This window comes from Temnothorax longispinosus, chromosome 7 (genome assembly GCF_030848805.1).
Source record: "Temnothorax longispinosus isolate EJ_2023e chromosome 7, Tlon_JGU_v1, whole genome shotgun sequence".
Classification (NCBI taxonomy): Eukaryota; Metazoa; Arthropoda; class Insecta; order Hymenoptera; family Formicidae; genus Temnothorax; species Temnothorax longispinosus.
In genome coordinates, this window is record NC_092364.1 from 1,131,810 (window position 1) to 1,159,553 (window position 27,744).

At 42.2% G+C, this 27,744-nt stretch overlaps 2 protein-coding genes and 1 long non-coding RNA gene across 11 annotated transcripts; 1 reads left to right on the forward strand and 2 right to left on the reverse strand.

Annotated features, from left to right (window-relative positions):
• Window positions 1-1,334: 1,334 nt before the first annotated feature.
• Atg10 (Autophagy-related 10) lies at window positions 1,335-7,976 on the reverse strand. 5 transcript variants are annotated; one of them, XM_071783862.1, is made up of 6 exons: window positions 7,838-7,976; window positions 4,432-4,551; window positions 3,759-3,999; window positions 3,100-3,265; window positions 2,829-2,969; window positions 1,335-2,745 (listed from the first exon to the last, which is right to left on the reverse strand). In XM_071783862.1, exons 2-5 carry the CDS (start codon window positions 4,537-4,539, stop codon window positions 2,879-2,881), a joined length of 606 nt encoding a protein of 201 aa, XP_071639963.1. In that variant the 5' UTR covers window positions 4,540-4,551; window positions 7,838-7,976; the 3' UTR covers window positions 1,335-2,745; window positions 2,829-2,878. The 5 variants fall into 5 exon arrangements, with proteins under 5 accessions (XP_071639963.1, XP_071639964.1, XP_071639962.1 ...); XM_071783863.1 differs by lacking the exon at window positions 7,838-7,976 and adding an exon at window positions 7,040-7,175; XM_071783861.1 differs by lacking the exon at window positions 7,838-7,976 and adding an exon at window positions 6,648-7,015 and having other exon boundaries at window positions 1,335-2,731.
• On the forward strand, window positions 7,949-27,396 carry Ssdp (Sequence-specific single-stranded DNA-binding protein). 5 transcript variants are annotated; one of them, XM_071783813.1, is made up of 14 exons: window positions 7,949-8,571; window positions 10,313-10,385; window positions 10,486-10,547; window positions 10,634-10,718; window positions 10,862-10,903; window positions 11,116-11,202; window positions 13,356-13,463; window positions 13,984-14,058; window positions 14,279-14,327; window positions 15,033-15,062; window positions 16,208-16,419; window positions 16,521-16,691; window positions 16,865-17,065; window positions 23,445-27,396. In XM_071783813.1, exons 1-14 carry the CDS (start codon window positions 8,516-8,518, stop codon window positions 23,547-23,549), a joined length of 1,356 nt encoding a protein of 451 aa, XP_071639914.1. In that variant the 5' UTR covers window positions 7,949-8,515; the 3' UTR covers window positions 23,550-27,396. The 5 variants fall into 5 exon arrangements, with proteins under 5 accessions (XP_071639914.1, XP_071639916.1, XP_071639915.1 ...); XM_071783815.1 differs by lacking the exon at window positions 23,445-27,396 and adding an exon at window positions 18,498-22,050; XM_071783814.1 differs by lacking the exon at window positions 15,033-15,062.
• Window positions 15,512-25,863, reverse strand: LOC139816374 (uncharacterized). The gene is made up of 5 exons (XR_011732996.1): window positions 25,723-25,863; window positions 25,138-25,314; window positions 16,822-16,988; window positions 16,504-16,671; window positions 15,512-16,414 (listed from the first exon to the last, which is right to left on the reverse strand). It is a non-coding gene; the product is annotated as an uncharacterized lncRNA (long non-coding RNA).
• Window positions 27,397-27,744: the final 348 nt, after the last annotated feature.

Below are 27,744 nucleotides of genomic sequence, written 5' to 3' on the forward strand. Positions count from 1 at the left end.
CATCCCGAACCGTCATTTAAATCCCACGGCCACGTGTGCCGAAAAGAAGAAATTCGCGCGACGTTTTCGGCGATAACACGTGGTCGAAAAGCGAAGAGTGCGTCGCGCTCTCCGTGGCGCTTGATCCCTTCGAGAAGCCATCAGGCACCGTCGCCGAATGAAATTCGGAGAGAGCTCACAGCATCCGCGTTTTGGCGCGCGATCGAAGAGAAACGCCACCCCTCTCCCGTTGAAATGAACCCTTCCTCTCTCTCTCTCTCTCTCTCTCTCTCTCTCTCTCTCTCTCTCTCTCTCTTCCCTTTTTATCGATTTTCAGAACTCGGCGTCGCGCGCGCGAGGGAGGGAAGGAAAAGGAGGGAAAGAGACGGACAATTTTGCCTTTATTTTTTTCGGTACGCCTCCACTTTGTGGAGACGCGATGCGGGAGATGAAAGATGAAACTCGTTCGTTTCGCGCCTTTGTCTCGGGCCTAACTCGCGCGATATCGCACGAGTATCTATAGCACGAGGAGAATTGCCGTATCCGGCTGCAGCCGCGAGACTACTTGGCTACACGCGCGATCCGACGCGACGCGACGGCTCGTTCTTCCTGTTGTGCGCGGAATCGCGAACCACGACCGATAGCGCGAGCGCGGAGTAATTCGAGCTGGAGCCCGCGCGAGTTCGAAAAGCGCGGGAACGACGGGGAAAACGGGCCCCTCTCTTTCTCTTCGACTCGTCGCGCCTTCGTAGGTGGAGCCAGCGGCCGCTTTCTTGCCCCGATCCGATGGATCACTCTCACTCCGCTGTCTCAAGCTATATTTGTACCTCGAAGCGATGTTACAACAGAGAGAACGAGAGAAAGAGAGAGAGAGAGAGAGAAAATGAATTAACCTTGTATGCGCAACTAATGAATTTTATAATAGCCTAAATTGCCTTGATGATTTCGAATTGAAGTGTCGAAAAATATTCTTAAAGTTTCCCTAAAAATCATCTAAAATATGAGAAAAACATCTGTCAAAGATTATTGAAAGAGAATATCAAAAGTTAATACTGCATAGTCTCGGAACGACCTCTTACGCATCGAAGGATCGAAGAAAAAATAATTCTACGATATTATGCTTAAGAAAAAGAACTATAGATATTCATTTCGCAACAAACATCGTTATCAGGAATCGGAAATTTCACAATGTAAACAGTTTCTCACAATCTCTCATGTTACTCAATATAAATCTACGTTTCACTGATTTACGAAATAGAAATAATTGATCTTCGTCCTTGCTTGTAATTTCAAGAAAATTTAACGCGTTGCAACTACACTAATTACAATTACAGGATTAATGAAAAGACTCTCGATGATATAAAATATATACATATATAGGTATATATTTATTTTAATATAAGTAGGAATTTCGCAACTAGTACAAATTAATTAGCTTAGCGAATCGTCGCATTTGTTCAGTAGCTATAAAAGAAAAAGAGATATTTTTTTTCTAATATGGCAGTATAAAGTAGAAAATCTCCGATTTTTCAGTTCATAATAACGGAAATATCTAGTCGATATTAACGAACGTCATTTAAGTCCGACAAATGAGAAATTGATGCGTTCCTCGATTCGCGATCCGCGTACAAAAGCTGGGTACTTCGATTATCCTCTCGACGAGAGTATCGAACCATTTAGTTATTGCCCCATTTAGCGCCGAAACGTGGGCTTCCAGCCCTCCCTCCTCTCCCACTTCCGCCGCTGTGAATACAGAATAACCTCGACATTTTTTTTTGTCTTTTTGCGCGAGAACTATCCGAATATTCCGAATGGAGGTCGGACATGAATAACATCGTACATTTGCTATTGTAATTTAGAACGGCACGTGTTTCGTGATACGGACGCTCGTCACACGCACGGGCCGTGTTCGGCAATGGGGGAGGACGGGGCTAACGGGATTATTAATCGCCAAGCGTCCGCCGCGGCGGCGGCGGTGGCTGACGGTGGCTCGGTTGAGAATCGCTGACGCGCGTGCGACGCGAACGCGCGGATGCGAGCGCGAGTCGCGCGAGACGCGAGGAGCGTTGCTTACAATCGGCTGCGTCAACGATGCCCGACAATATATCCTCGTTCTCTCTCTTCCTCTCCCCTTACATTATTTTTCCTTGCGATACTTCAGAATCGTACTTCCTTTACGTGATTAATCGCGATTAAATCGGTTCGATTGCCGTCTCTCGTTCCCGAAGAGCGAAAAAAAAATTAGCGAGAAGCGTGTTAATCGCCTCGCATCCCGGATATCGTTAACGCAGCCGACTGTACGTACTTTTGCGCGCGCGCGTATATGAAAACTGCGCGTTCGTCGAGAACGAATATTCCCGGGGCCGGCCGCACGCAAATGCGTCCTTGTTGCGGACTAATTGCCGCGCGCGCGCGCGCACGCGGTTGCATTAATTGCGTGCTCTCTTTTCCACGCTCCAACCTCTTTTATCCTCCCGCTTTCCCCTCGCGCGCGGATGCGAAACGTCGCCCAATTGCGAGCAATTTACTCGGTCCGCCGTGGGTCAATGCTAGATCCGCTATGCCGCTGTCGACGCCCGCGGACGGATTCCACTCGAATCGCCGTCGCCATCGAATATCCGTGACTGGAATTATTCGCGTATGCCCGAACGGAGATGAGACCCGGGCTCTTCTCGCATACCGAGGTGATCTCTCCGACTATGCTTAGGTACCCACATACAGGAAGCGACTTCGAATGACCAGTCGTTGATCACTTGAACGATAATTCTAGGGTCACAAACGTAAAATATGGTTTGTTTTCTCTTTCTTTCATTAAACACAAAGGATAATATTCGCACATATATATTTACAGGATCTTGGATGTTCGTTGTCCCTTAGAATGCTCGAAACGTCTTAGGCTTCAGTGAGTCAGTTTGAAGTATTCCGGATGTATTTTGAGATTTAGGGCCGCGGGTGCCACGCAACTCAGCCAACTAACGAGCTTATTCTTGCTGCAACATTCATCAAGTCCACGATAAACAGGAGAGTTATTCAGAAGGTAAAGTTACTTCGATTAGCTTTTCTTAAAGTAGCCTTTATTTCTTTTCTTAGTTCTCTTATTACTTAAATGCCGCTTCTCACCTCTTCGACATGGTCCGCAGCAACCCCTGCGACAGACACGGATGTAATTGTAGGAATGGCGTGCCGACGATAGGATGAATCGCCTGCGATAATTCCGTGTAATTTAATTTGGAACCGTGAACCGTTTGAGCCTCATTTACGCTCACTGGGTTAATACCGGGGAAATCTAAAAAAAAAAGAGACAAAATGAAAAAACGCCCGTCAGATCTCTCACGACAATTGCCGTGATCCTTCCCTCGCTGATGAATACGTGAAAGATAATGAGCGTTAATTATTCCAAACGACATGACGCGTTTCCGCCCCGCCGAAATGCGTTACCGGGATTAATTAATACCGTCCGCATATCTGCGCGAATATTGAAATAGTCGGACACGTTTGCGTTTATAATCAATAAAACGATGCACGCGAGGCAGGGATATGGCACGAATGCACGGTGCCGACAACCGCAAATTTCAGGCTCTGTCTCTATCCCCCTATATCGCCCTATCTAACTTTCGAAATTTTGGAAAGGCACCCCATGCCGCGCCCTTCTCGAAAACAGCTTTCGGTGTATTTTATTCTTTCGGAAGTCTCTTTTTTTTCTATGAATCCTGCGGCGCGTGGACGGAGATATTTTTCAAATACAACTTGTAAGTAGCCGACGCTCCTGAACTAGGTACCTGATTTCCATCCATTGAAGAAGAGCACCGGGACGCTGTAGCTAACAGACCACAGAATGTGATGCTCGATGATGAAAGGCGTTTCGCTCGTGGAGGTGGCTTCGTGCGGGTCTTCTCGAAATTTCACGTGGAACTCCTCGGCATCGTCGTCGTCACCGGTCGATCCGTCCTTTTTCGTAGCCGAGTCGTTCGGTACGAAGCACTTGGCTCTCCTAACTAGATAAGCTTCTCCGGGAATATCCTAGCGTGAATATAAATTGTTAGACGGACGAGAGAAGACGAAAAAGACGCCAAATATCACGCGGTATGCGATAAATGTATAAATGTATCCCTCAATCTCTGGCTCGTGTTTAAGTGGCCAATAACTCTTGACCACCCCGTCCAAAAAGCTCTAAAAGCTCGTAAATAATATACTACATCTCGAGCATTCAAACGTAGAATTTGTAAATTTTACAACTTAACGTGCAACACATTTTAAAAGACTGCTCAGTTTATTAAATTTTTTTACAAGATTTTATATTTTTGTAGCTTTACAAATAAGCGGCACGCGAATGGATCGCATAATCGTGAGTTTCATCAACAATGTTAATGAAATGATTCAATCTACATATTTTATACGTCGGTTAGCGTGTAATTCGCGCGAGTGAGCGACTCGGCGGTATAAACTGTGTACCTTGTCCCCACGAAGCTCCCATCCATCCGATATCTTGGCTGAAACAACAAGAAACTTCTCTGCATTCTCGAGGAATTCCTCCCATGTAACCGTGCCCGGGCCGTCCATTGGTGCACGACTCTAAACATCGAGAAATTTATATATTTTGTCAGATCCATCATTTATATATATATATACGTAACGCATGATTAACAAGCTACAACGGATTTTCCGCAATTATTGTATCTAATATATTGTTTCGCTTTGGTTTCTGAGTTTCGAGAACCTCGGCATCTCGCGATTAATTCTCTACAGTCCCCGCATTGGTTAACGCCGCCTCGCGCGATTATCTCCGTAGCGTCGCTCGAACGGGCGAGGAGAAGGAAAGAGAAAGACAGAGAGAGAAAAAGAGAGAGAGAGAGAGAGACAGAAAGCGCGTAACAGAATTATAGAACATTTCGTTAAATTTTGCGTAGCGACGTCCAAGTTGCGACGTCGATCGCATGATAAAATTGAAAAAGGGGAAGCGGTTCACCCGAGAGAACAGCGTGCCTTCTCCCGCCCCCTCCCTGCCCCTCACCCTTTGCTGCTACCTTCTCGCCAAACTCTCTATCGCGTCAATTGTCGACTATTTCGCGTCGGACATGTCCGCCGACGTTCGGGCGCGATCGAGCGCCTCGCACCTCGCCCCCCCCTGTCCGGCACCATGCCTTCCCCTTCCACCCCCCTGCGACCTCTCTACCGCTTCCAGGACTGTCGACATACGCACGCCGATAGTACTCCGCGTTGTGTTACGGCCCCGCGTGTATGTGTGTGTGCGTCGGTCGCGGTCCAATCGGACGCGGAGTCGCAGGCCAGTGCCGTACCGCGCGCGGGCGCCGGAGCTGGAGTTTTGCGCCCTTTTCCACCCTCCTCACCGCCCGTCGTTCCGCGAGGTCCTTTTTGGGACAGCCTCGTCCTTTATTCGACAATGTACCGTCGGCGTGTCGTCGCACGATAGAATTTCTCGCTTGTTTTACGCCTGCGCCTTTATCGCAAATTCGAAGTATCGACCTATCCCAATATCGCGCAGCGCGTTTTTTTTTTTTTCAACAACAACGAGATATTCCATACGAGAAGCTGCGCAGCGGTATGTAACGCTCATATAGCGTTTCATTGACGACGACGACGACTCGCAAAGATTCTTCCACGAGAAATATCCTGGCGCGCGGAAAACGTCCGCTCGTCCGCTCCGCCAATCCGCTCGGCGGCTCCGCTGGACGAGATAACACGCCTTACCCTGCATGCTAATTTGTTACCGTTAATAACACACGAGACCAATAATGCAATCCCGGCAGGAGATAAAGTATTATAAGTTATTAATTGATTCAGAAGTATTGTAAAATATTATAATTATATTCCGTGGCGTAAAACGGAATAATAAAAGCTGTCACATGAGCCAACAAAATCAACATATTCATCACAAGCGCGCCACACATACACACACACACACACACACACACACACATGATATTTCCCACTGATTTATTTATAATAATATCAGGTAATTTTGCCGTTATTTTTTTTGCAGTAAATATAACTCAGAATTCGAAATCCAGTGAAAGTTCAGTTGACCACTGTTCTTTTAATTACAGTTTGGGGGCGGTATTCACAGTCGGATCTTATTTTAAGACCGTCTTAAGTAATGTCTTAAGTTGCTAATACGGTCATTTGATTGGCTGGACGGAGTCTTAAGGCTGCTTTTGACCAGACTTAAGACGATCTTAGATATAAGATCCGACTATGAATACCGCCGTAGGTATCGACGATTCTGGGTTCGCTCTGCGTAGACAAAGGTATAGAAAGAAATGTATAGAACGCCATTTATATATTTTAGAAAACTTTCTCTGCACAAAGAATGCCGTCAAATAAATCTTGGACAAAAAATATCCTTTAGGATAAACTATAAAGATTTCTCAGACTTTAACTGCGGTGGAAAGTAAAGCAATCAATATTTCGTGGAGTTCAATTCTAATTGTAAGTAATACAAGCTTAAACGGGCGTCAATATAGACACATTTGTATTTTCTCTTCGATATTCCAAAGTTGCGGCATCGATTTCCGCGGATTCGATTCTCCGCGCGTAAATGATTTATTTTCGATGAATATCTCTGTGAGAACGCGGTAGCAACGACAGCTCGGAGCTCGCACGATCACCCGGGCGTCGAGAAGATTACTCGTGTAAAAGAAAAAACAAACCGTCAAGGCAATTTTGAGTAAACAACTCAATCGTAACTCTTTCGAGTTACGATCCATATGCGGAACATTTGTTCGTATCGACGATACAGAGAAAATCGTGTGTAATCCGGAGGAAGGCGCGGTTTCGCTCGCCTCCGTCATTTCTCGAGCCACTCGTACTCGTACAGCACTGGCATAACAAACGGCGATGCGCGCGCACCGTTCTCCGCCGGTGCGAGGAACGAGGACGACACGACGATAGCAGCGAGAGAGTAGCGCGGTAGCGAGAGGTGGAGCGAGAGAGGAACGGCGTGAAGGGAGACGCGAGCGAGCGAGACAGAGCGTAACGAGGGAAAGATAGGGAGGTGGGGGGGGGGGGAAGCAGAGCGGGGCGGGGATGGGGGACTACACACCGCCGACTCATCTGCGTGTAGTCGTGCAGCGCGTGCGAAATCTACGAGTCACACTTCCGAACTTGCTCGTGTTTACACGACAGTAAGTTCAGCCCGCTCTCCCACTCTTCTCGCTCCGTCCCTCGCGACCCTCGCGCCTGACGACCGTGTCGTTCTATCTCTCCCCCGCGCTGTGCCCTGTGCCGTCTCTCTGTCAAGCGCGCGCGTTACGGGTGACGCGTACGTGTGCGTGCCGTGCGTATACTCGGCGTGTGTGTGTGTGAAGTTTACGTACTCCGCGCGCATGTGTATGTGTACGTGCGCGCGCACGGAGCACGTATGCGTTATGTACATCGTGCGGCCGCAGTGATACACCGTTCCCGTGTTGCGAGACGCCTGCGATCTGAGCGCGCGCGACAAAGCGAGTTTCGCCGAGGACGAGAGCCGCGTCCGGCGGCGGCAACGACGACGAAGACGAAGACAACGACGACCGGAGGTCCTCGTCCTCGATACGATCCCGGGGGCGATGCGCGGTACGCAGCGGCGAGTCGGGGCGACGGCAGCCGAGTGAGCGTATACGGAGTGAAGTGAGCGACGGTGAGAAGTGAACGGACGACGGCGACGGCCGACGTCGGCGACGAGTGATCGAAGACAATAGGACGCGCGCGAACGGTAAACGCGGATCACGATATACCGAAAAGACGGCGAGGTTGCGAGGAGGAGGTGCGGCGGAACGATGAGGACTTCGACGACGGCGGCGGCGGCGGCGGTGATAACGACAGTGGTGGCGACGGCGACGAGGCGCCCCCAACGACGCACCTGAATCGCTGACAATTACGACGGCGACGTCGTGATGCGTCGCACCGTGTCGCTCCAGTACCGCGCAGCAGCAGGCACCTCGCTCCAGTTGTGACGCGACGTGTTCGTGACGTGACGCGACGAAAGCGGGACGGAGAAGACCTTCTTGTCAGTGCGCGAGTGAGACGGAGAGGCAGCGAGGAAGAGAGAGAGAGGAACAGAAACACCTCCCGCGACTCCTTTCTGCGTGTAGCGAGTGAAACAGAGACGAGGATAGTGAAAGAGAGAGACAGAGACAGACGTAGACCGAAAGAGCGGCGCGCGCGAGCGCCAACGAGTGCGCCGGAGTGTGTGTGCGTGTGTGTTGTGTGTACGAGCGTGCACCTTTTCCTCGGGTCGCGTTTCGTTTGACGCGACGTCGCGCGTCGTCGACGTAAGCACGACCGAGCGATTACCGTTCGCCGTTTTCGCTCCCGAACGAGCGAGACAGACGCGGCCGCCCGCGGCCGCGGCGGCACACGTACATACGCGCGCGGGGAACGCGCGTAGCCTGAGCGTGCGTGCGTGCGTGCGAGCGAGAGAGAGAGAGAGTCCCCGATCTCCCGTTCTTTTCACCGCTTCGGCCGTCCAGCGGCGCACGAAGGAACGGCGGCGCACTTGTGTTTACGCTTGAAGCATTGACCGGCCACCACGGCGACCATGTACGCCAAGGGAAAAGGGGCGTCGGTGCCGTCGGACTCTCAGGCGAGAGAAAAGTACGTATCGCATCGCCAGCAAGACGAAGAGAAAGAGAGAGAGAGAGAGAGCGCGCGAGAGAGGGAGGTGGGGAAAAATAAAAATGATTGGCGTTCCGTCGTGAAAATTCCAACCGGCCATTGATCGCTCGGTATATAACTCCATTTTTCTCGGGCATCCTCCTGACTCCACCTCCCGCGCCCCGCGCGCCCCCAGCTCCCAGCCCCCGGCCCCCGGCTCCCGCTCGCTCCGTCCGCGCGGGCTCTCCCCCTCCCTCTCCCCCTCAACGCTCTCCCACCACCCCCTTCGCCGTCGCCGGTTCTTTTTGCTCCGAGCCGTATCGCATCGCGCGTATATCGCGACCGGAGAACCCGGTTCGTCGGGTTAATCCAGTTTATTACCTACCGACGGCCGATCGGACCGATGAGCCATTCGTTTGTCTTCCCTCTCTCGCTCACCTCTTTGTACGTTTCTCGTTTCGAACGTACGTGACGATGTTCCCTTTCCTCCTCCTCCTCCTCTGGCCGCCACCGCGCCCCCTCCTTTCCCCCTTCCCCCTTCCGCGAGATCGATTCGAGACTTGACGTGCGAAAGGCTCGATCGTCGACACGCGTCATCGCGTGGAGAAAATTCGCGCGAGGTGAAAAATTGGCGAGGGACCCGCGAATCCCTGGACGCGCGCTTTTTCGATTCCCGATCGAACGCCGGGATTTTCAAATGGCGCGAAACGAGCGCCTTCGATATTAAGATTGACAGGGAATTAAATCGCGCTGGATTAGAAAGTTAAGTTGTAATCAATTAGCAAACCGCGATCGATGCCACTCGCTTCGATTAAAAAATGTCCCGGTCAACCGTGCGAAGTTGCCGATGCCGGCGCATCGATCTCTTTCGTCGTCCGTGGCATTGCAATAATTGAGCGATATCTTGATTCTTGAGCTGTCGCGTTCGAGTTTTTAAACTTTCTTTTTCGCGTTCGTATTATCTTCTTCCTTCAAACGTCGGGGATGTACGACCGTCTCGCGTCAGGCGCGGCAAGCGAAACTTGAACGAGCAAACTTTACGTTTTGGTTACGAAATGCTGTCGGGGGCGGTCGTTAACTGGAATTAGCCGGTCATAATTCTCCGACGCGACTGATTATCATAACGTAATTAACTCCAATCCGTTCGATACCTCAACTCTCTTCAGGTCGTGGTTCAAATTGCGACGCGGATCGGAAATTGTGATTCAATCAATCGATCGAGCGATCCACTCCGAGACGCGGACGGGAGAGCCCGGCGCTGCGGAAAAACGAGGATGGAAGAAAAGAAAAACGAGATCGACCCGGCCGGGGAAAGATTGTCCAGCCGGGACTCGCGCGTAACCTGCTTTCTCGCGAGAGGCGATTGATCCGCGCGCGCTGTCAGTCAGCGAGGAGCCGCGCTTCCACGCTCCGCTCCGATTCGCGGTTTTCGATTCCCGCGCGCCATGTTTGTATCGCCCGGCCAGGCCGGCTCTTCCCTCCGCGAGATGCACCCAGCCGCGGGGAAAGTCGGCGTTAACAACGCGACGGATTCGTGAGGAAACGCCATTGTCGAGGCGGCTTCGAGTTAAGTACGGGCTTTCTAAAAAAAAAGAGAGAAAGACGGATACCGATCCCTCGCGTTTGCGTAACCTGCCCGTCTTTTCACGTTCCCCGTCGCTATCTTGAAGTTCGTTCTTGTTCTACCGCTCAAAGTTTGCCTCCTCAATTTCGAATGGCTAATGGCTAATGATTTTTCCAGATTGGCGCTTTACGTGTATGAGTACTTGTTACATGTAGGAGCCCAAAAAGCAGCACAAACGTTCCTGTCGGAGGTACAATAATTTTCCTCATTTTTGTAAATTTTTTACATCATTTTTACATCTATATTGCGAAATATTGTTAACTACAATGTGGTTTGCTCTGGTTGTCCAGATTCGATGGGAGAAGAATATCACACTGGGAGAGCCACCTGGGTTTTTGCATTCTTGGTGGTGGTAAGTATGCCTACGTTACCGTTAAAGAAAATATCGCAGGGATGTGATATTCAGTGTGAAATAATTATTATGAAATTTCTTTTCAGTGTCTTTTGGGATTTGTACTGCGCAGCGCCTGAGAGGAGAGATTCTTGTGAACACAGCAGTGAGGCCAAAGCGTTTCACGACTATGTAATTATATTAATAATTGCAATACTCTTTTGTAACTTGCATAAAATTATCGACCACTCAATATCAAAGCGACGGTTGTTATATTAAATTAAATAGGTGCACAAGCGTTTGCATATTATTTATGGTATTTGTTCTGTTATCAGGGATTCGTGAATAGTGCTTACAACGTCAATGGCATTGCACACGTAAGTTGAAAAATTTATGTCAAACTATTAATATGCATTATTATAAACATACATAGTTGAACTTTTTATTTTAATACATATTTGTTTAATACATATGTTAATAATGATTAAGAATCAATGTAATTTGATCTACTTTTTTAACCTTTCTCTCGCAAGACATCCTTTTTCGCAAAGAAGCTTAGAGACTAAATAAAATTACAAAATATTTACAGAATGCTGGACCAGCTCCATCTCCAATTGGTCAAATGCCACCAAACGATGGAATGCCTGGTGGTCCCATGCCTCCTGCTTTCTTCCCAGTGAGTTTTTATTTGATAACAACAATTTCTTATCATCATTTGTTTTGATCTTTACTTACAGAATACGTAAAGTGAAAAATTATTTGATTAAATCGGTCGTCACAAAATTGCATTTCAATTGCATTTCGCTTATTACATCTTGTTAAAATATATTTTGATGATTTTAATTAATTAAAAGATTTATTGAATTTCTATTAATGCACTTGTTATAGTGATTACATCTTTTACGAGATAGTTTCAAGTAGGTTTTGCAACAAAAATTATTTTGGAAAGAAGATATTAACGTTTCAAACAAATCTTAAGATAATTTCTTATATTAATCTAATGCGTGTATTTTTACACATTAGATATATGTGTATATGTGTGTGTGTTTCACACACACATAGTCGTGTACCTGTTATCATTGTTATGCATAGTCCTTGTTTAAATTTTACACTTGATTCAAAGCATAATAAGCTGTTTCAAAATAAAAATCGTAACCAAATTTAATGATAGCTTAAAAGATAATAATTTCAATTTATTTACTAGATCAAGAGAAAATAGATAGTATCTAAACAAATAATTTGTTAATATTTAACTTAGATTATTATTTAAATATACAATTGTCATAGAAATAGTTTTTAAATAAGATATATAAATAAGTGATAGAACCGATTTTTATTTTTTTTTGTTCAAAAAACGAGTTATATGTAATGTAAGACATTTTTACATGGAAGATGCATAGTTATTTAATTAAGCATATTTATATATCCCTATATATAATTGATGAATATACACACACACTAGCCGTAGTCGTGATCAACTTGTTTTGAAACAAGTGTACATTCAAAAGACGTTCTTATGTCATGCTTGTCTATACTGTATATATGTACTTACTTTCTCTCTGCTCTCTATCTAATACTTGTATGTGCGTTCTTGTATCATTTTCACTGTTTCATCTTCTTGGCGCATAAAGCAAATCTAGAAACTCTATGAAGAACAGGATTATATAGATGTTAGAATACATTTAGAGCACAATATTGTGGTACAGTAAGCATATAATGACGAGTATATTGCTTTGTGCTGGTCATGCCACAGTAGTATATGTAAAATATTACAGGTACAGACATTATTGTTTTATTCATCTTACGCAAACGTTTGTTTGCAATATACAAATTTTAACATTTTCTTTGATTACATAGCCAGCCAAAGTTATACTCTCTAGAATGTATGGGACAACTAACATGGAAGCCTGCTTAGAATGTAGTCTAGTTTTTTTTTACAAATCTACAACTTCTTTACATTATTTAACAAACGTTAATTTCATGGATATTAATTATGTATTATATGATTAATTATATGATTAATTATACAACTTATGAAAAAATTAAAATGATTTTTGAATATAAGATATGTGTGTAAATATATATATATATATATATAATTCTATAATTTTTTGATTTAATGGTCGAACATTTGTTGAAGTTGCAATTACATAGAAGATAAAAATTTTTGATCTTTTTTGTTAGTATTTGATTAATATTTTATTTGTTTTTTTTTTATAAGATGAGAATAATATGAGATATAAATATATCTCATACAATTGATAACGTTTGAGTCAACTATTTATTACATTTATAAAAAAGATAAAAATAATGTAAAAGTATAACATACATGTGGAAACAAGAAAATGAAAAAAAAATCATGCATCTATTGCTTGTCAAAGTAGTCGTCCCCTACTAGATTAGACGAAGATAATATGCTACACAATATATAAGCGATTCAGTTTGTTTCTAGATCTCTCTACATACATAGGTATCCTGTAATGCTTAGGAGTCATCATATCTTTCCAACGAAGTCGTTTTACGTTCTATAACGCTGTACATTTTATAATTAATTGGCATCTTTTCATACTCTTGTATGTCTCGTTTCACAGTTTAATGTTAAAAGCGATTTTGCATACAGGTTGTAATTATGAAAAGAAAGTGTGCAATGACAGGACACTGAAACGTCATTAGAACGATTTTTTTCTAATTACAACTTTCTTCCGGACTTAACTTAAGATGCTGAGACCGATCATAGTATTAACACAATCATCCCCGAAGCCTTCTAGTCTAGCTGTTGCCTGGATCGCAGTGTTGCTACATGTCTGTCGTTTGCGTTGCTTGTTGCAGAACAACTCGACAATGCGACCATCTCCGCCCACACACCCCTCATCACAGCCATCCCCCCAGCACCCCCAGCCACCCCCGCCCCCACACTCGCAGATGATGTCCACTCAGGTAAGCCTCATTCAACACATACACTCTCACTCATGAAGAATCACTTGTTCCGCTGTGTCATCGCACCACATCATGGTATAACCGAAATTCATAATCATATCGTTACAATTGCTATAATTGTTTTTCTTCGTGATGTCCTTTGTGATTTTGTCTTTATACAGATGTCCCTCATGACTTTGTCTTTACACTAGTACAGGATTTATCAAAAAAAGTTCTGCGATAGTTTATATTTATATTATACGATAAATGAATCTTATCTGCAGTTTGCGCTTAAGAACGTTGTGTAATGATATAACCAACTAATGTGCTGCGATGAACTTGAAATGCATATTTTATGGCCTATCATCTCACGGATTGCTTATTGTGGCTGCCTGATATTTATACTATATCTAGTCAATTCTGTGTATAGTAATCATGATTGACACTTTATTGATACTTTAATTATACTTTCAAATTATGACTTGAGATTAATAAATTTCATTATATGATCAATTTGATGAACGTTTGCTTTCTGTTACAGTTTATGGGCCCCAGATATCCAGCAGGACCACGACCTGGAGTACGTATGCCACAAATGGGAAATGACTTTAACGGAGTAAGTATGAAAATTTAATTCATTTTCATTTATTACGTTTAGCGCTTGGATAGATTTTTATTAACATCGAAAATATCTTGTTTAAATAAATAAATAAGATAATATGTAACGTTGCCACATATTTATATTTATTCATGATTTTAATTCTTAAATATTTATATATATTTAAATATATACGAGTTGTAGATGTTATTATAAATTTACATTATTTTTTCCACAGCCACCAGGACAACCAATGATGCCAAATAGTATGGATCCTACCAGGCAAGGTAAGAGATCATTTATATGCCAGTATTATATTACTTTTTTTCTGGCATTGACGAGAGTTGCGAGAGAAGAATGGCATAGACGCATGCGTACCAAAAACCACACAGCAATAAACGAATAAGTAATATTTTAAATTGGATTGGATTGCTGTGATGTGGAGTGGATTGGTTTTTGAATTGTCTAGTTACAAGCAGTGGTGTAGTTTGCGTTCGATTGTTACTGCTAGATATTCAGTCTTGTGTACTTAGTATGTAAGTATGTATTTTAATGGTTCTTTTTATCAAATATTTTATTTGATATGCTTTTTTTATTTTTTTTAATAAATAATTTATGTCGTTACATATGTATTTTTCAGGATATTCTATTACCTCACAGATTAGATTTGAAAAATGCAGTTTAAGATATTGTGTTCTTAAAGTATTATGAGTTAATTGATATTTTAGTATGAAAATATTACAGATCTTTATGTAATAGATAAAATGGCTTGACTCTCGATACATTTATATGATTTAATTAAACACATAGCTGTCAACATGATTTGTCCCAGTGTTCAAGAATAACTTTCAATAAATTCTTATAAGTTGCGGTAGTTATAAATTCAAAAATCACTTTATTTCTGCTATACCACTGCAAAATAACTAGGCTTTACCACCATGAACCCGACCTTACCTACCTGCCGTACTAATGTGTGCTCTTGTGTTCCTCAGGCGAAGCTGGAGAATTTGTAGGGTGGCAAGGTAGGAAGCAACCCAAATCACACTCACATGACTTAGTCAAGCCTAACTTTTATTTTTTTTCTCCTCCTTGCCTTTAATTTTTTTTTATTTCCATTTTTCATAAAGATAATTGCACCGGCTTTGCTCTTTTGTAAAATGATTTGCTCATCCGAACTAGCATCCAGCATGACAATCGCAATTGAGTATATTAGACGTGTATATTTAGTTATGTGTATAACAAATAATACTCTTACATAGTTTACAAGAAATTCGTTTGGCAGAATATACAATAACTCTATAATACTTTGTTCCATGTTTAAGAAATATTTCTGCCAATGTATGTGTGCAAAATATTACCTTGGAGTTAAAAATATTCACATACATGTGTACATTAATTGTATATGTAAATGCATCATTCTTGCGAAATTTTTTGGAAAAAAGATGGGTATTTTTAAATTAATAAAAAAATATTTATATCTGTTATTATATTATAACAAGCTTACATTTAATATTAATTTAAAAGTTTTTGCGCATTATGAGACATGCTACATGCAGATGGAAAAGATAGGCTGATCATGTTTGTGTTTAACAAATATATTTTTAGAACATTAATTGTCAATATCATGTTACGTTGTGTCATGTTACAAAAAATGATATTTAATTATGATCTATGGGTGTCACACACAATATGCCATCGCATAAAGCAAGAAGTCGCTTTTAATGGAATTAGATCTTTTGAGAATTTTTAATAACCACAGTTGGAAATTATTTTTATTTTTTTTTATATTTGAATGTATAATTTAAGTAATAATTGTTCGCTATTTAGTATCATGTTGTTTCTATCTTTAGCATGAGCTTTTTACTATGTTAATTTGTGTGGTGACAGTTGCTTGACCGGCATGTCATCCACCGGCTTCACCTCGAACTCGACTTTTGCAAAGCATGACTCTCAATTTTCGGCACTTTGAGCCCGCACTTAATGTTATATCGCACATAGAGCGCAATCTTATACACAAGTTACTTTATCTTAGTGTTTACAATCCACGATTTTTATCGTTTAGTCCACAAAATCGTAATTAGCAATTAGCATTAACATAGAACTAGAACAAACGTTAACAGTCCTGTATTTAACGATCAAATTTACCAAACTTTATTTTCTATCATAGGTCCACCAGGAATGAACCCAATGAACCCGAGGATGAATCCGCCGCGAGGACCAGGGATGGGACCGATGGGTCCTGGAAGTTACGGTCCAGGCATGAGAGGTCCACCGCCCAATAGTACTTTGGGTCCAGGTGGACCAGGAGGTCCTGGAATGCCACCAATGAGTATGGCCGCTCCAGGTGGTAGACAACAGTGGCAACCCAACACATCTACGGTATGGATAAATATGCAACTTTTATCTCTTAATATACACTTCTAATAATCCTATTTTAATATAATACGAATACAAGTATCTAACATTTCTTTGTGATACAGCCAATGAATTATTCGTCGTCATCGCCGGGCAACTACGGAGGGCCGCCTGGATCAACGGGTCCGCCAGGACCTGGTACACCTATTATGCCTAGCCCACAGGATAGCAGCAATAGCGGAGGAGAAAATATGTATACCATGATGAAGCCTGTACCTGGGGGAAATATGCCGGGTGTAAGTGATTAAATAATAATGCAACTATTTATTATATTTTCCGTTACGTTCAATTATTCTCCTTTAATAAGCTATAGCTTTTGATTAAATTGTTTTATGATCGCAAGTGATTAATGTCCAAAGCACTTACGTATATTATGTGCAAACGAGATGATGTTATAAACACATTTTAGGACTTTCCAATGAGCGGTGGACCTGAAGGCGGTCCAATGGGACCCATGGGTCCTAATACAATGGGTCCGGTTCTAAACGGTGATGGTCTCGACGGAATGAAAAACAGTCCAGCGAACGGTGGCCCTGGAACACCACGGGAAGATAGCGGCAGCGGAATGGGTGATTATAATCTGGGTGGATTCGGAGCTCCTGGAGAGAATGTAAGTATGCACAAGTTGTACAACAACTTTTTCTAATGGTCACTCGACGTGTTGTTGTGGATTTGTATGTCATCGTTTTACCTAAATCACCTCTCTTATTCATCGCCTTTGTATATTAATGATCAAATTTTCAAAAATTTAAATTATTATCTCTTTATATTATCATTTTTATGGCATACGGATCCATGTTACAACTTATTGCCCTTCTAATCATCTCAATTAACAGCCACAAGCGCTTCTATCAGTACGGCGGATATTCACGTATTTGCTAAAGTAATATGGGTTCAGTCTCGTTCAAGGGATTTATCCTCAGCCTCGCTCCAACAGGCTTGTTAATGCTTTCTTACAGAGTATCATTTATCCCTATAAATTTCTCAGAAGGTGTTCTGTTTAATCACGCGTCACATGGTATTTTGGTAAATTTAATCAGCGTCATTTGGTCGCATCTAATATTTGTCATAACCATATTCGCTGAAATTGCGTCTAACTACTATCACACTAACAATACGTCTAACGATGCAGTTATGAAGCGGGCAGAAAGATAACGAGACTTGATATCACATGTTAATAATTGTAACATATGTCTTATTTTGTATATAAATTTGGATAATCATCGAATTGCAAACGAGATTAATATAATTATGTAAAATATACTTCTCTCTCTCTCTCTCTCCGATTAATATAATATTACGTTTAATCAAATTATACATTATTCAGAACTTTATTCAGAATTGTGTTTTATTATTTATATTGATTTTATAAAAAGTAATTTATACTTATTTATATAATTGTCTCATCTTCTTTCTGCGTGTTTTATAAGATGAAATATCAAATTACTTTCGTGCGACAAGTAATCGAATTTTTTATTCAATCGCGTACACGATTTTACATGCTAATCTTATATGTTGTTATATGAGATTATCAATAGGATATGACAAGGAACAGTCACGACGCTTTCGTCTTCGATTTTGTTGAAACTTTGGCGATTTGTCCGATAATTGAAAATGGTCGACAAAATTTGTGTAAAAGAAAATTTGTACTTATGAAGAATCAGCTCGATGTCTATATCTAAAATAATATTTGTAAACTTATTTAAATATTGTTTTTTTTTAATTATTAAATAACGGTAGAATTTACATATATTAAATTTTATATACGTAATTTATATTACCATTCCAACTCAAATTGACGCTCTAATTAAAAAATTATTTTTAAACATTGTTTGTTATTGTACGCACGTGTGATTTCATCTTCTAAACGGAAACTTTTATGAGTAACAAAGAAATATGTATCTTTAATCTTCAGTTATCTTGCATAATCCGTAAAGTTTTGTCGTAATCTGGAAGCGACGGCGTCGCGGACGTTCCTTGCGAGCCTTGCGAAGAGAGTTATCAGTAATCACGTACGTGCACCTTCTCTGTATTCTCGACAGTTTTTTTAAAAAATCAAGTCGCCTTGGAGCCAGCCCCGAGTTCGTAGATGCCGTAGACTCCGCACGTGGTGGTCTGGTTATATACATGTAATGCGGAAAAGCATCGTACGCGGATTCGCTGCGTATTCACGTGTTCCATGGTGCGTTCCGGCTAGTTTCGCTATAGTCCGGCACTTGTAGTTTCGCCAGTGGTTCGAGCTCGTAGCAAGCCAGAGTGAAAAAGAAAAGAAAAGTAATGATACTCGTGTTAAACGCAGCGTAACGTGCGGCCGTTATCGATTGCTCCTGCTCGATTAGGATTAGCACTTAAGCGCTCATTAATTGAAATGCTATCACTAAATGGCGCAGATACTTGAACAACGATTATTCTTACACGTGCGCCTCGCCGTGTATAGGAATACGATATGTATGCTTTCTCTAAATACTCAAAAGGTTGCAAGACTAGATATATTCATTTTTTTAATTCTTTTTTTTTACGTTATGATTATACCAGGGATTGAAAACGGTATAAAAAGTAGCGGCTATTTATGTCGGTATATTTAGGCTTTATAATTGAAATATATAATTAAAATATATATTAAATAAAACATATAATATATAATAACCAAAATAAAAATCAGTTAGTATAAATAATATCGTTATACATAGCTTTTTGATATTATAACGGTATTATTACTATTATTATATTATATGTTTAAAGAATACTGCTAATACATAAATATTTAACTGATACTTTTACTTTTTTCTTCTATAACGTAAAGATTCTTCGCTGTTTTGGTTATATACCGCGTTTGACGTAGAATGATATAATTAAAGATATTTATCATTGCGATTTTATAATGAGTGTATACACGGTACCGGAACATTTGCTAGAAAAATTATTTCGCTCTTCAGTCCCTGGGGATTATGCCTATAACTTACTACGGAAGCTAGTTAATATTTACTTAAGATTTGTCAGATTATTTTCTATTATTTATATTTATTTGACAATTATACATAGGTCGTAAGTAAAGGTGCCTGAAAAATCACGTGAAGATTGTTACATAATACACGAAAGTACATATACACACTCGTACACATACATACGATAGGATATACGTATATAACTATCCGCTACTGTGATTACTGATCGCATACTTATTAATCAATTTTTACACCTTTGTTCTCTTTTTTTATTCTCGTTTGAACACACCATTCTGAGTTGTACTAATGTTTTATCTGTTCTTTATTGCATTATACAGTTAGCGATATAAACTGTAAACGATTTTACGGTAGGTGAGGATTTCTCCGATAGGGGATATTCCACGCGGTCTCTTTACATCCACGTGAATCTTTAGCAGTTTCAACTTTCACACATCTTGCAATAACGATCCCGAGACTCTAATAAGGTGAACAGTCTAAGTTCGTACAAGCTCGGACCGGATCCTTCCAACTATTTGCTCACAGTCTGTTCCTGATACTCGGAGCAGGCGTTCTGTTTTTGCAGCTGTCATTAATATTTGCGAATGGAAATTGATATATTGTACGTACGTCTCAGTTACGAGATACACGCGATTACCATTTCTTGCTCGCGGAGCAAAGTCGACACGAACGCGTAAAAGACGATCAACGGATTAACAATGATTTTGATTGAGGGAAGCTCGCGCGTTACTCTGTAGAAGACTCCGATAGCTAGTTCGCATTCTAAATCGGAATGTTCAAATTCTCGGGATGATTAGATTAATCTACCGCGAAGTCGCGTTGTGCTTCTAATCGCTCTCTCGTGGAGTCCGCGCATATCGACCGTGCGGTAATATAAATGAGTTAAATTAATTAGAGTCGTTCCTATTTAAATCCGTGCGGAATCAGTCAACGCGCGTCTCGTGACCCGCTAGTGCTTAGTTTCGCCGTCGTTTCTCGTGCAAAGTATGTAAAGCTCGCTCACTTGCTCAATTTTTAGCGTCACCGTCGTAGGACGAAAGGTGGAATCTCTTTTAAAGGCAAAACTCTTAGTCTACATACTTTTAATTGTTGCGCTTTGGTGCGACTCGAGCAACGATGCTGATTCATGTAAATCGATCGTAGCTTTCACCGGTAGCCGATTGACATATTGTACAACGGTAGAGGCGGATCTCTCAGCGAAGTAGTTCGACAGCTTACGCGGTATTGCGAGGCGAATGGTTTTACTGCAGGTAGCTTAAATGAAGTACTTGAAAGAGACCGAGAGGTATATAAGAGAGATATATATTATATATATGTATAATTGTACATACATATAATATATATGTATAAATATATATATATGCAAACGTTAATATTTTTGTATGAATATAAGATACGTAGACATGCGAGTACTGAACCTTAGAGAGCGAGTATAGATAGAGAAACGGAAGATAAAATGCGATGAGGGTGAAAAGCGAGAGATTTCCCGGAATCCATCCGTCCGCATTGATTATAGGTCAGTACTGGACTATACTGTGCTGCTATTAGTTATGTTTAAATTAACTTATAGTGCCGAGACATCGATGGAATTTTATGTAAAAAAAAGAGAAAGTAAAAAAAATACACGGAGAGAATGCGGGTGAGAGGGAGAGAGAGAGAGAAAAGAGGAGTGAATGTGCGTATGCGCAAGTGCATGCTCTGGGACCAAACGGCAAGACGCTGCAAGTTTTATTTATTTATTTATTGTCCCGTTGTGAAAGCTCGTTTTTTTTTTTTTTACAAAAAAGCCTTGCTGCGAACGTTCTTGGGCGTTCTTTTAACGCTTCTCATTTCGGTTTGGGATCGTGAATTAACAGACTGATCGTTTATGAAAACACGGTGTTTTACTTTACACCATTTATACATATATTGTCGCAAAATGTGCGTGAATACACAGCACAGGTGATAAATGAGCTGATAAACATCGCGAGGATAAAATTCATGAATTAATTAATTAATTATTTGATAAAGTTGCGACCGCGAATAGTCGCGCGAACGACATGGTGGCGGGTTTAATCTTGTAATTAAAGCTTGTCACTTGAACTAATCGGAATTGTTTGCCCGCCTGTCACGAGAGATATTGCAGGATAGCCTTCGCAGAGCGCACAGATTGCCGATATCCCGGATATTCTTGCCGTCTTGCCGTTAAGCCCATACGTCAAACGGAGAAAAGAAAGTACACGCGCGCTTGTGGAATCGCATAATCTTTTCTTTTTAATGCGAGGACGTACAACACGAGTCAATGAGTGAAGAAAAAGCTCGGCTAAGCGGCGCATTGAGGGTACGAAGCTCGAACGCAAACTCGTATATGACGAAATTGTCGGTGTTGCGACGCTGATTTCCACGACAGTCAGTTTTTTTTTTTTCGAACGGGAGCAACGTCGACCTCCGGCGACGTTGTGCTTCGTTCATCGACGAAATAATAAATTTAGAGACTCGCGAACGGACGGGGGCGCGGTTTGGTACCCTTAATGCCAATTTACTTGATATACTCCTCGTTGTAAGCCGAATCTATCGCTGAATGATAACATAATTAATATATGCCTATAAGCCAGGCGAGATCGAGACAATAAATGTAATCCTGTTACACTGAGATTATTGCGTTTTTCTTTTTTATTTACGATTCAATCCGAGGGGTGCTGGCTATCATCGTATTTATATATAACTATCCGTCTCCGTGTATTTGCACTTGTGCTAATCACACAACACACATCACTTGTGTTTCACTCGTCGCTTTGTTCGTTCCATCCGTCCGATTAGCGCGATCAGTGTGTCTCTACTCTTAACGTAAATCGCTGATTCTGTGCCAACTCACAGAATCTCGCTGTTGTTTCGACACACTGATCTCCGCTAAATCGAACGTTGCACCCACTATCGCTGGCGGCTGTGGAACACATTGTCATGATCGATGTTGCACTCTCGTTTAACGTTTCTCGAGTTTCTTCTCGTATTCACGTTGCGTATGAAATACGTAAAACCGGACTAGAGCAGAACAGATAGCTGTATATAGTACTAGCCTGTACTGACCTGTAGCACATGGATGCGTCAGCGCAAAGCGTATCGATGGATTGCGAGATCGAGACACGGAAAAAAAAAATTAATGCGGGGACAAAAATTCCGAAAGGGCGGAAGAGTCTTCCGCTAAAAAAAGGGGGAAAAACATAAGTGTGTGAAGGACGACACGTCGAGTTTCTCTAGAGTACCTTTTTTTTCACTATACTATACTGTCGTTTGTAGTCGATGAGGTGTGCGTGCGTGGGGGGCAGGCGACGATAATGAATTTTTTCGTTGTGTTTAATTATTGTTATTATTATTATTATCATCATCACATCATCATTATTAATATTATTATTGTTATTATTCTTGCTGTATTATGTTCGGCTCGACACGGGCTTCACTATCTTACGTAACGTCCATGTGTTGTGGGTCAGAGCACCCTTAAGCAAACAAATACCTCAAGCCTCAACTTTTCTTCCGGTTCCCGACAACGAGACCGACACCTTCCCAAGTGTCCTGTCCCACGGAGTTTTTCGTTTCACGAGCCCGGCCCCTTCACGACGCACCGCCATCACGTTGCGCTTTTAAAAGCGTTTTATTCACCGGCCAGCGTTTTCGCACACGGGGGTGAAGACGGATCTTATTTCGCGGGACTCCTCGGTTCCGTCGACCGTCGTGGCTCCCGCGAGTCGCGAGGACGCACGGTACGTTTTCTCTGGGAAGAAATTACTGGGCAGATTCTCCTGGCATACGCGTTTCTCACACGCGCGACAACGAGAGGGAAATATCCAGCTGGACATTTTACCATTTTCGACGGTTACGAAAACTGGAGCTTTCCTTATCCCTTTACCGAAATTCCGACGCGCGATTACCGAGAGTCCCGCGAATCTCGCTGGTGAAAGACGCTGCGCGCGGAAAGAAACTTGGGCAAGGTTGATGGGCTTGCCTGATCGTTTACGTGTAACCGGCCTGGTGTTGGTTGATTCGCAGGATCAGACCGAGTCGGCGGCCATCCTGAAGATCAAGGAGAGCATGCAGGAGGAAGCGAAGAGGTTTGAGAAGGACTCAGACCACCCCGATTATTTCATACAATAACTCTTCACGAGTCGTTGGACCCCGAGACCAAATTAACAATATAAGAGATAAACGCAATCGATTTCCTTTCTCCCTTTAGTCCGAGAACTATCTCCATCCCTCTCCCTCTTTCCCCTTTTTCCCCCCGTCTCTCCACCGTGAAATCACTCTCCCGCCTCGTACGTTTCCTCTCCCATTTATCCCTTTCTCAGATGAAACCTTTGCTGCACCTCACCATGTATAAGATCTTCCTCTCCTCTCTTCTTTCCGAGCCGTCGAACGGCGTAGATCGATCTCCGTGAGGAAGGGCGCAAGAGACCCTTCCTGCACGCATTGGCGACCCATCCTTTTTGTCGCGCGCTGCTGCAAGGGAGGACCACACGATGTCAGGACGGGAGTGACCGAGACAGACAGAGAGAAAGAGAGCATCGATTTCCGCGCGACTCTCACATCGACCGACGTTCTCGCACAGCGATGTTGTTACAGTATCGAACATTGATAGTTGTTATCATGGTATGGTATATGGAGTGGATACGTTATTCTGAGCGAACGAGTAAGCTCACTTGAAACCTCCCGCGACGTGCCGCTCTCGCGAGCCAATCGAACGCGTTATCGGATGTTCGTCTAATTATCGTTTTCTTTCTTTTTTTCTGCATTTCCTATACGAGATGAATATTTCTCGAACTTTAACAGCTGAAAATCGCATTTACCGTATTCCGTTATTCGTTCGCTTAGCGTACGTTCACCCTTAGGCTGCGACCGCGAACATTGTTCCAGTATCTTACTTAATACGTGACGAAAAGAGAGAGAGAGAAAGAGAGAGAGTGTGCGTGTGTGTGATAGTATTACATTAGCGTAAAGATTAAACTTCTGAAATTTTTACGATCAGGTTCACGGTCGTTTCTAGGATAAGCCCGCGGAATTTTCTAAATGATGTTCTCGATCGCAGTCGTCATCCGTTCCGTGCAACAATCTCCGTTGAGATCTTTGTTATACAGCCAAGTTTGTGCAATGAAGGATCGGTCGCCCAACTCAACTATGATTAACTCTTCCTCTATAGCTTCGATCCGATTGTAACTTGGAAAGAGTCAGACCATAGTCTGATCATAGCCAATGAAACTGTGAAAAATCTATCGTTAATTAAAGTCTGATTCGAGGGTTCTCCTCAACTATCCAATCCGCTACAAGTGACCGCTGACTGCGCCCTCGACATCGTCGAGTTAACATCGTCACCGTCGCATCGATGGAGGTTTCTCGTACAAAGTGGTCCAGGTTACTGATCATCGTCGTAGAGCGCAAGAACAAGGAGGGCGTTCACGTGCGACATGGGCCACGTAGAGGGATTGACCGACCGAAAAAAGGAAAATAAAAAAAAAAGAAAAAGAAAAGGACACTTTGTTATATAACCACGAATACGTAAAGTCAGCAGTGGCGCGATAAGATGTTTATGACCGCGAGGATAAGAGCTGCGTCGCCCGAATGTGGGAAATCTTTGATATTCCGTCACGATCGAGGACCAAATTCATTTCCACCGTACGATAAATATGCGTTTATCTCGCCACGAATGATCTGAACAGGTTTACGGTGGAAGGAAGGGTGCTCAATCTACCTGTAGCCGGTTACAAAGTATTCTGCTTTTTCTGCTACTTTTCCGCGATGATCAGTTGTGGTCGGTGACGCTCCATCATATCGCACCGTTTAATATGTAATTTCGTGTTCTTTCACAAAAAACCGAACTTGGCTATTCGTGGAAGTTAGACGCTTCTTCACGAATTCCTTTACGCTGCTGAAAAAGGATTAATGCACCGTGACTAATTGTGATTTATAAGATATATATTAAAATTTCAATCTAGCACGTTTAATCTTTATCTTCACAGATCGTAAGAGATGACTGAATTATACATATATTGTCATTGAATAATTATTTTCTAATTATTAAGCATATTGTGATATTTTGTCGCTCTTCGTGAGAGAGTTGTCATTCTTTCGCGAGTAGTTCAATTTCGATTTATTTAAGCGCAGTCCTTGCATGATAGATATTATTTTACAATTATTATTCAATAATATAAATTATTCTATTATTCTATTGATGCATAGAGACTGCCTTGGTCATCAAGTATTTACGATTTGTGAAAAACACGCATATCTAATGACTAAATTAATGAAAATATTCACATGCTGAGAAAATGATTACCTGACCCATGTGCTTTGTGACCGGTCATGAAAGATTGTTAGGATCTCTGTTGTTAACGATTTTAATAGACAATGAGTCGAGCGCGGCGTTTTTCAATAATTCCAACTCGTGTGAATCATATGCCGTACATGAAAGAAATTGCTGTTAGATTTTACATACGATGCGTTTTCCACTTAAAACCGACATATTCGTTTTGCTTTGAGGACGTCCCATTGACCCAGATATCTGAAACATTGAAAAAATACGCCGGTTGAATTTCGCTCCTGTATCATCGATCATCAATTATATACGTTTGTAACAGACTCGTTTCAAGAGCATCGTCCCCTTCATAAAATCAAATCGCATCCAGTAATCCGTCGATAAATTACAGATTAATTTAGCACACAGGTAATTATTATTATTTCTTTTTTTCGGAGGAGATAAGAGAAAAAAAATGGTAATCTCGATCGCTCTCTCTCTAGCGTTGAATTCAGGATATCTTACATAGGTATTTTGTATAAAGAATAGAATATGCGAGTTCCATAAGAAGTTTTTCTGCGGATCTTCTCCCTGGGCGTTTAATCCGTTTAGTCTGTTCTTTCTGGATGCGGCCTTCTACGCTTTTCCTCTTCCTTTTTTCTCTTTCCAAAGCGTAAACATATAGTTGCTTCGTTTTAAGTGCAGAAAGCGTGAAAAGGGCCGCAGCTAATAAGAACAAATCTAAATGATGATGAATCGAGATGTATCGCGACGGAGGAGGATATTGATAATTTAATTGTCGAGTTACTTTGGTCCAGTCGGACGAGATGCTGACGGATCACCGCAATCCCTAGATGGGAGTTGCGCCTTATGTTACATACGTCCTTGTATATGTATATTGCTAAGTTTTTAAATGTATGTATTCGGACTCAATCATTATCTCGTCCCTCTTGCATTCCTTATTTAAGAAAACGTATTTCGGCAGCGACACGAGCGGGCGAGTGTGTAAAAAAGAAAGAGAGAAAGATAGAAAAAAAGAATTTCTTTCCCCGAGGAAAGGCGCGTTTAACTCTTTCACTATTTTAAACGAGAGTGAGTTATTTAAGTCACGACGTACAGACGTGGCATTTCTCTTTTGTGACGGGTCTTCTCGCGAGACCGAATGAAAAATCGAGACGCCGCCAGTAAGAGAGTTGAAAGCGGAATTCGAGATAGTGATCGAGCCCCCGTTTATTAGTTTTACACATTCGCGATCGAGAGGGACCGATCCGATATCGATCGCGACCGAAGGGCATGAAGAAAGAGAAACTTAGGTATTATAAAATCGAGTCGCGCGCGCACACACAGTTCTTCGCGGATCAGCCGGAGAAACCGGAGCGGGCAGGAGCTTGATCGACGCGTGGTCGACGATTCGTCGAGAGGGGCGACTTCTTCGACGGGGGCGCGCGCCCGCATATTCGGAGCGGCGTCCACCCTCCCCATCCACCCTCGCGTCCGGGCCCCCCTTCTCCTCCTTGTAATTAATTTACACACGCGTCGTAATCATTATAACACACGCGTTCACACACGGGCTGTAAAACTCGCGCGGCAGACCTCACGCATTCTACGGATTCACGCATGATCTATCGACATAATTATAGAAATACCTACTACGAGTATAGTATTCAGTAGCGTAAAATAATAAAGTAATTAAATAAATGTCATCTGTATATCCTACCAAGCCTTGTGTTTTGCGTGCTCCCAAAATCTCGCGCGACGACGACGGATAATTAATTTAGTCACCGGCGGATCCTGATACGGAAATCGAAGTCTCCCAAGATTTACGGGTAAGTGAAATTGTTATGCAGCTACATAAAGAAAATGTTTAAGTACAAGTTTTATAAAAAATATAATTTTTTTATATTTTGTTGCAAAAATGAAATATAACGACATTATATATTTAATACTGCGACAATTGATTATCTTTTGTCAATATATGTGTTTTAAAAAGTTACGTAGATATATAAAAATTTTAAATTTATAAAGTATATATATTAAACAATGCTTACACTTTATTAGTGAATC

What these genes read in the sequence shown, in the direction of transcription:
- Atg10 (XM_071783861.1), bottom strand. Translation starts at nt 6,788, where the DNA reads ATGACGGAGGCGAGCGAAACCGCGCCTTCCTCCGGATTACACACGATT. An exon ending in GGGAGCTTCGTGGGGACAAG is followed by an intron (nt 4,000 to 4,431) that starts GTACACAGTTTA and finishes TATTCACGCTAG; the next exon opens with GATATTCCCGGAGAAGCTTA. An exon ending in CTTCAATGGATGGAAATCAG is followed by an intron (nt 3,266 to 3,758) that starts GTACCTAGTTCA and finishes TTTTTTTTTTAG; the next exon opens with ATTTCCCCGGTATTAACCCA.
- Ssdp (XM_071783813.1), top strand. Translation starts at nt 8,516, where the DNA reads ATGTACGCCAAGGGAAAAGGGGCGTCGGTGCCGTCGGACTCTCAGGCG. An exon ending in CGCAGATGATGTCCACTCAG is followed by an intron (nt 13,464 to 13,983) that starts GTAAGCCTCATT and finishes TTTCTGTTACAG; the next exon opens with TTTATGGGCCCCAGATATCC. An exon ending in TCGGAGCTCCTGGAGAGAAT is followed by an intron (nt 17,066 to 23,444) that starts GTAAGTATGCAC and finishes GTTGATTCGCAG; the next exon opens with GATCAGACCGAGTCGGCGGC.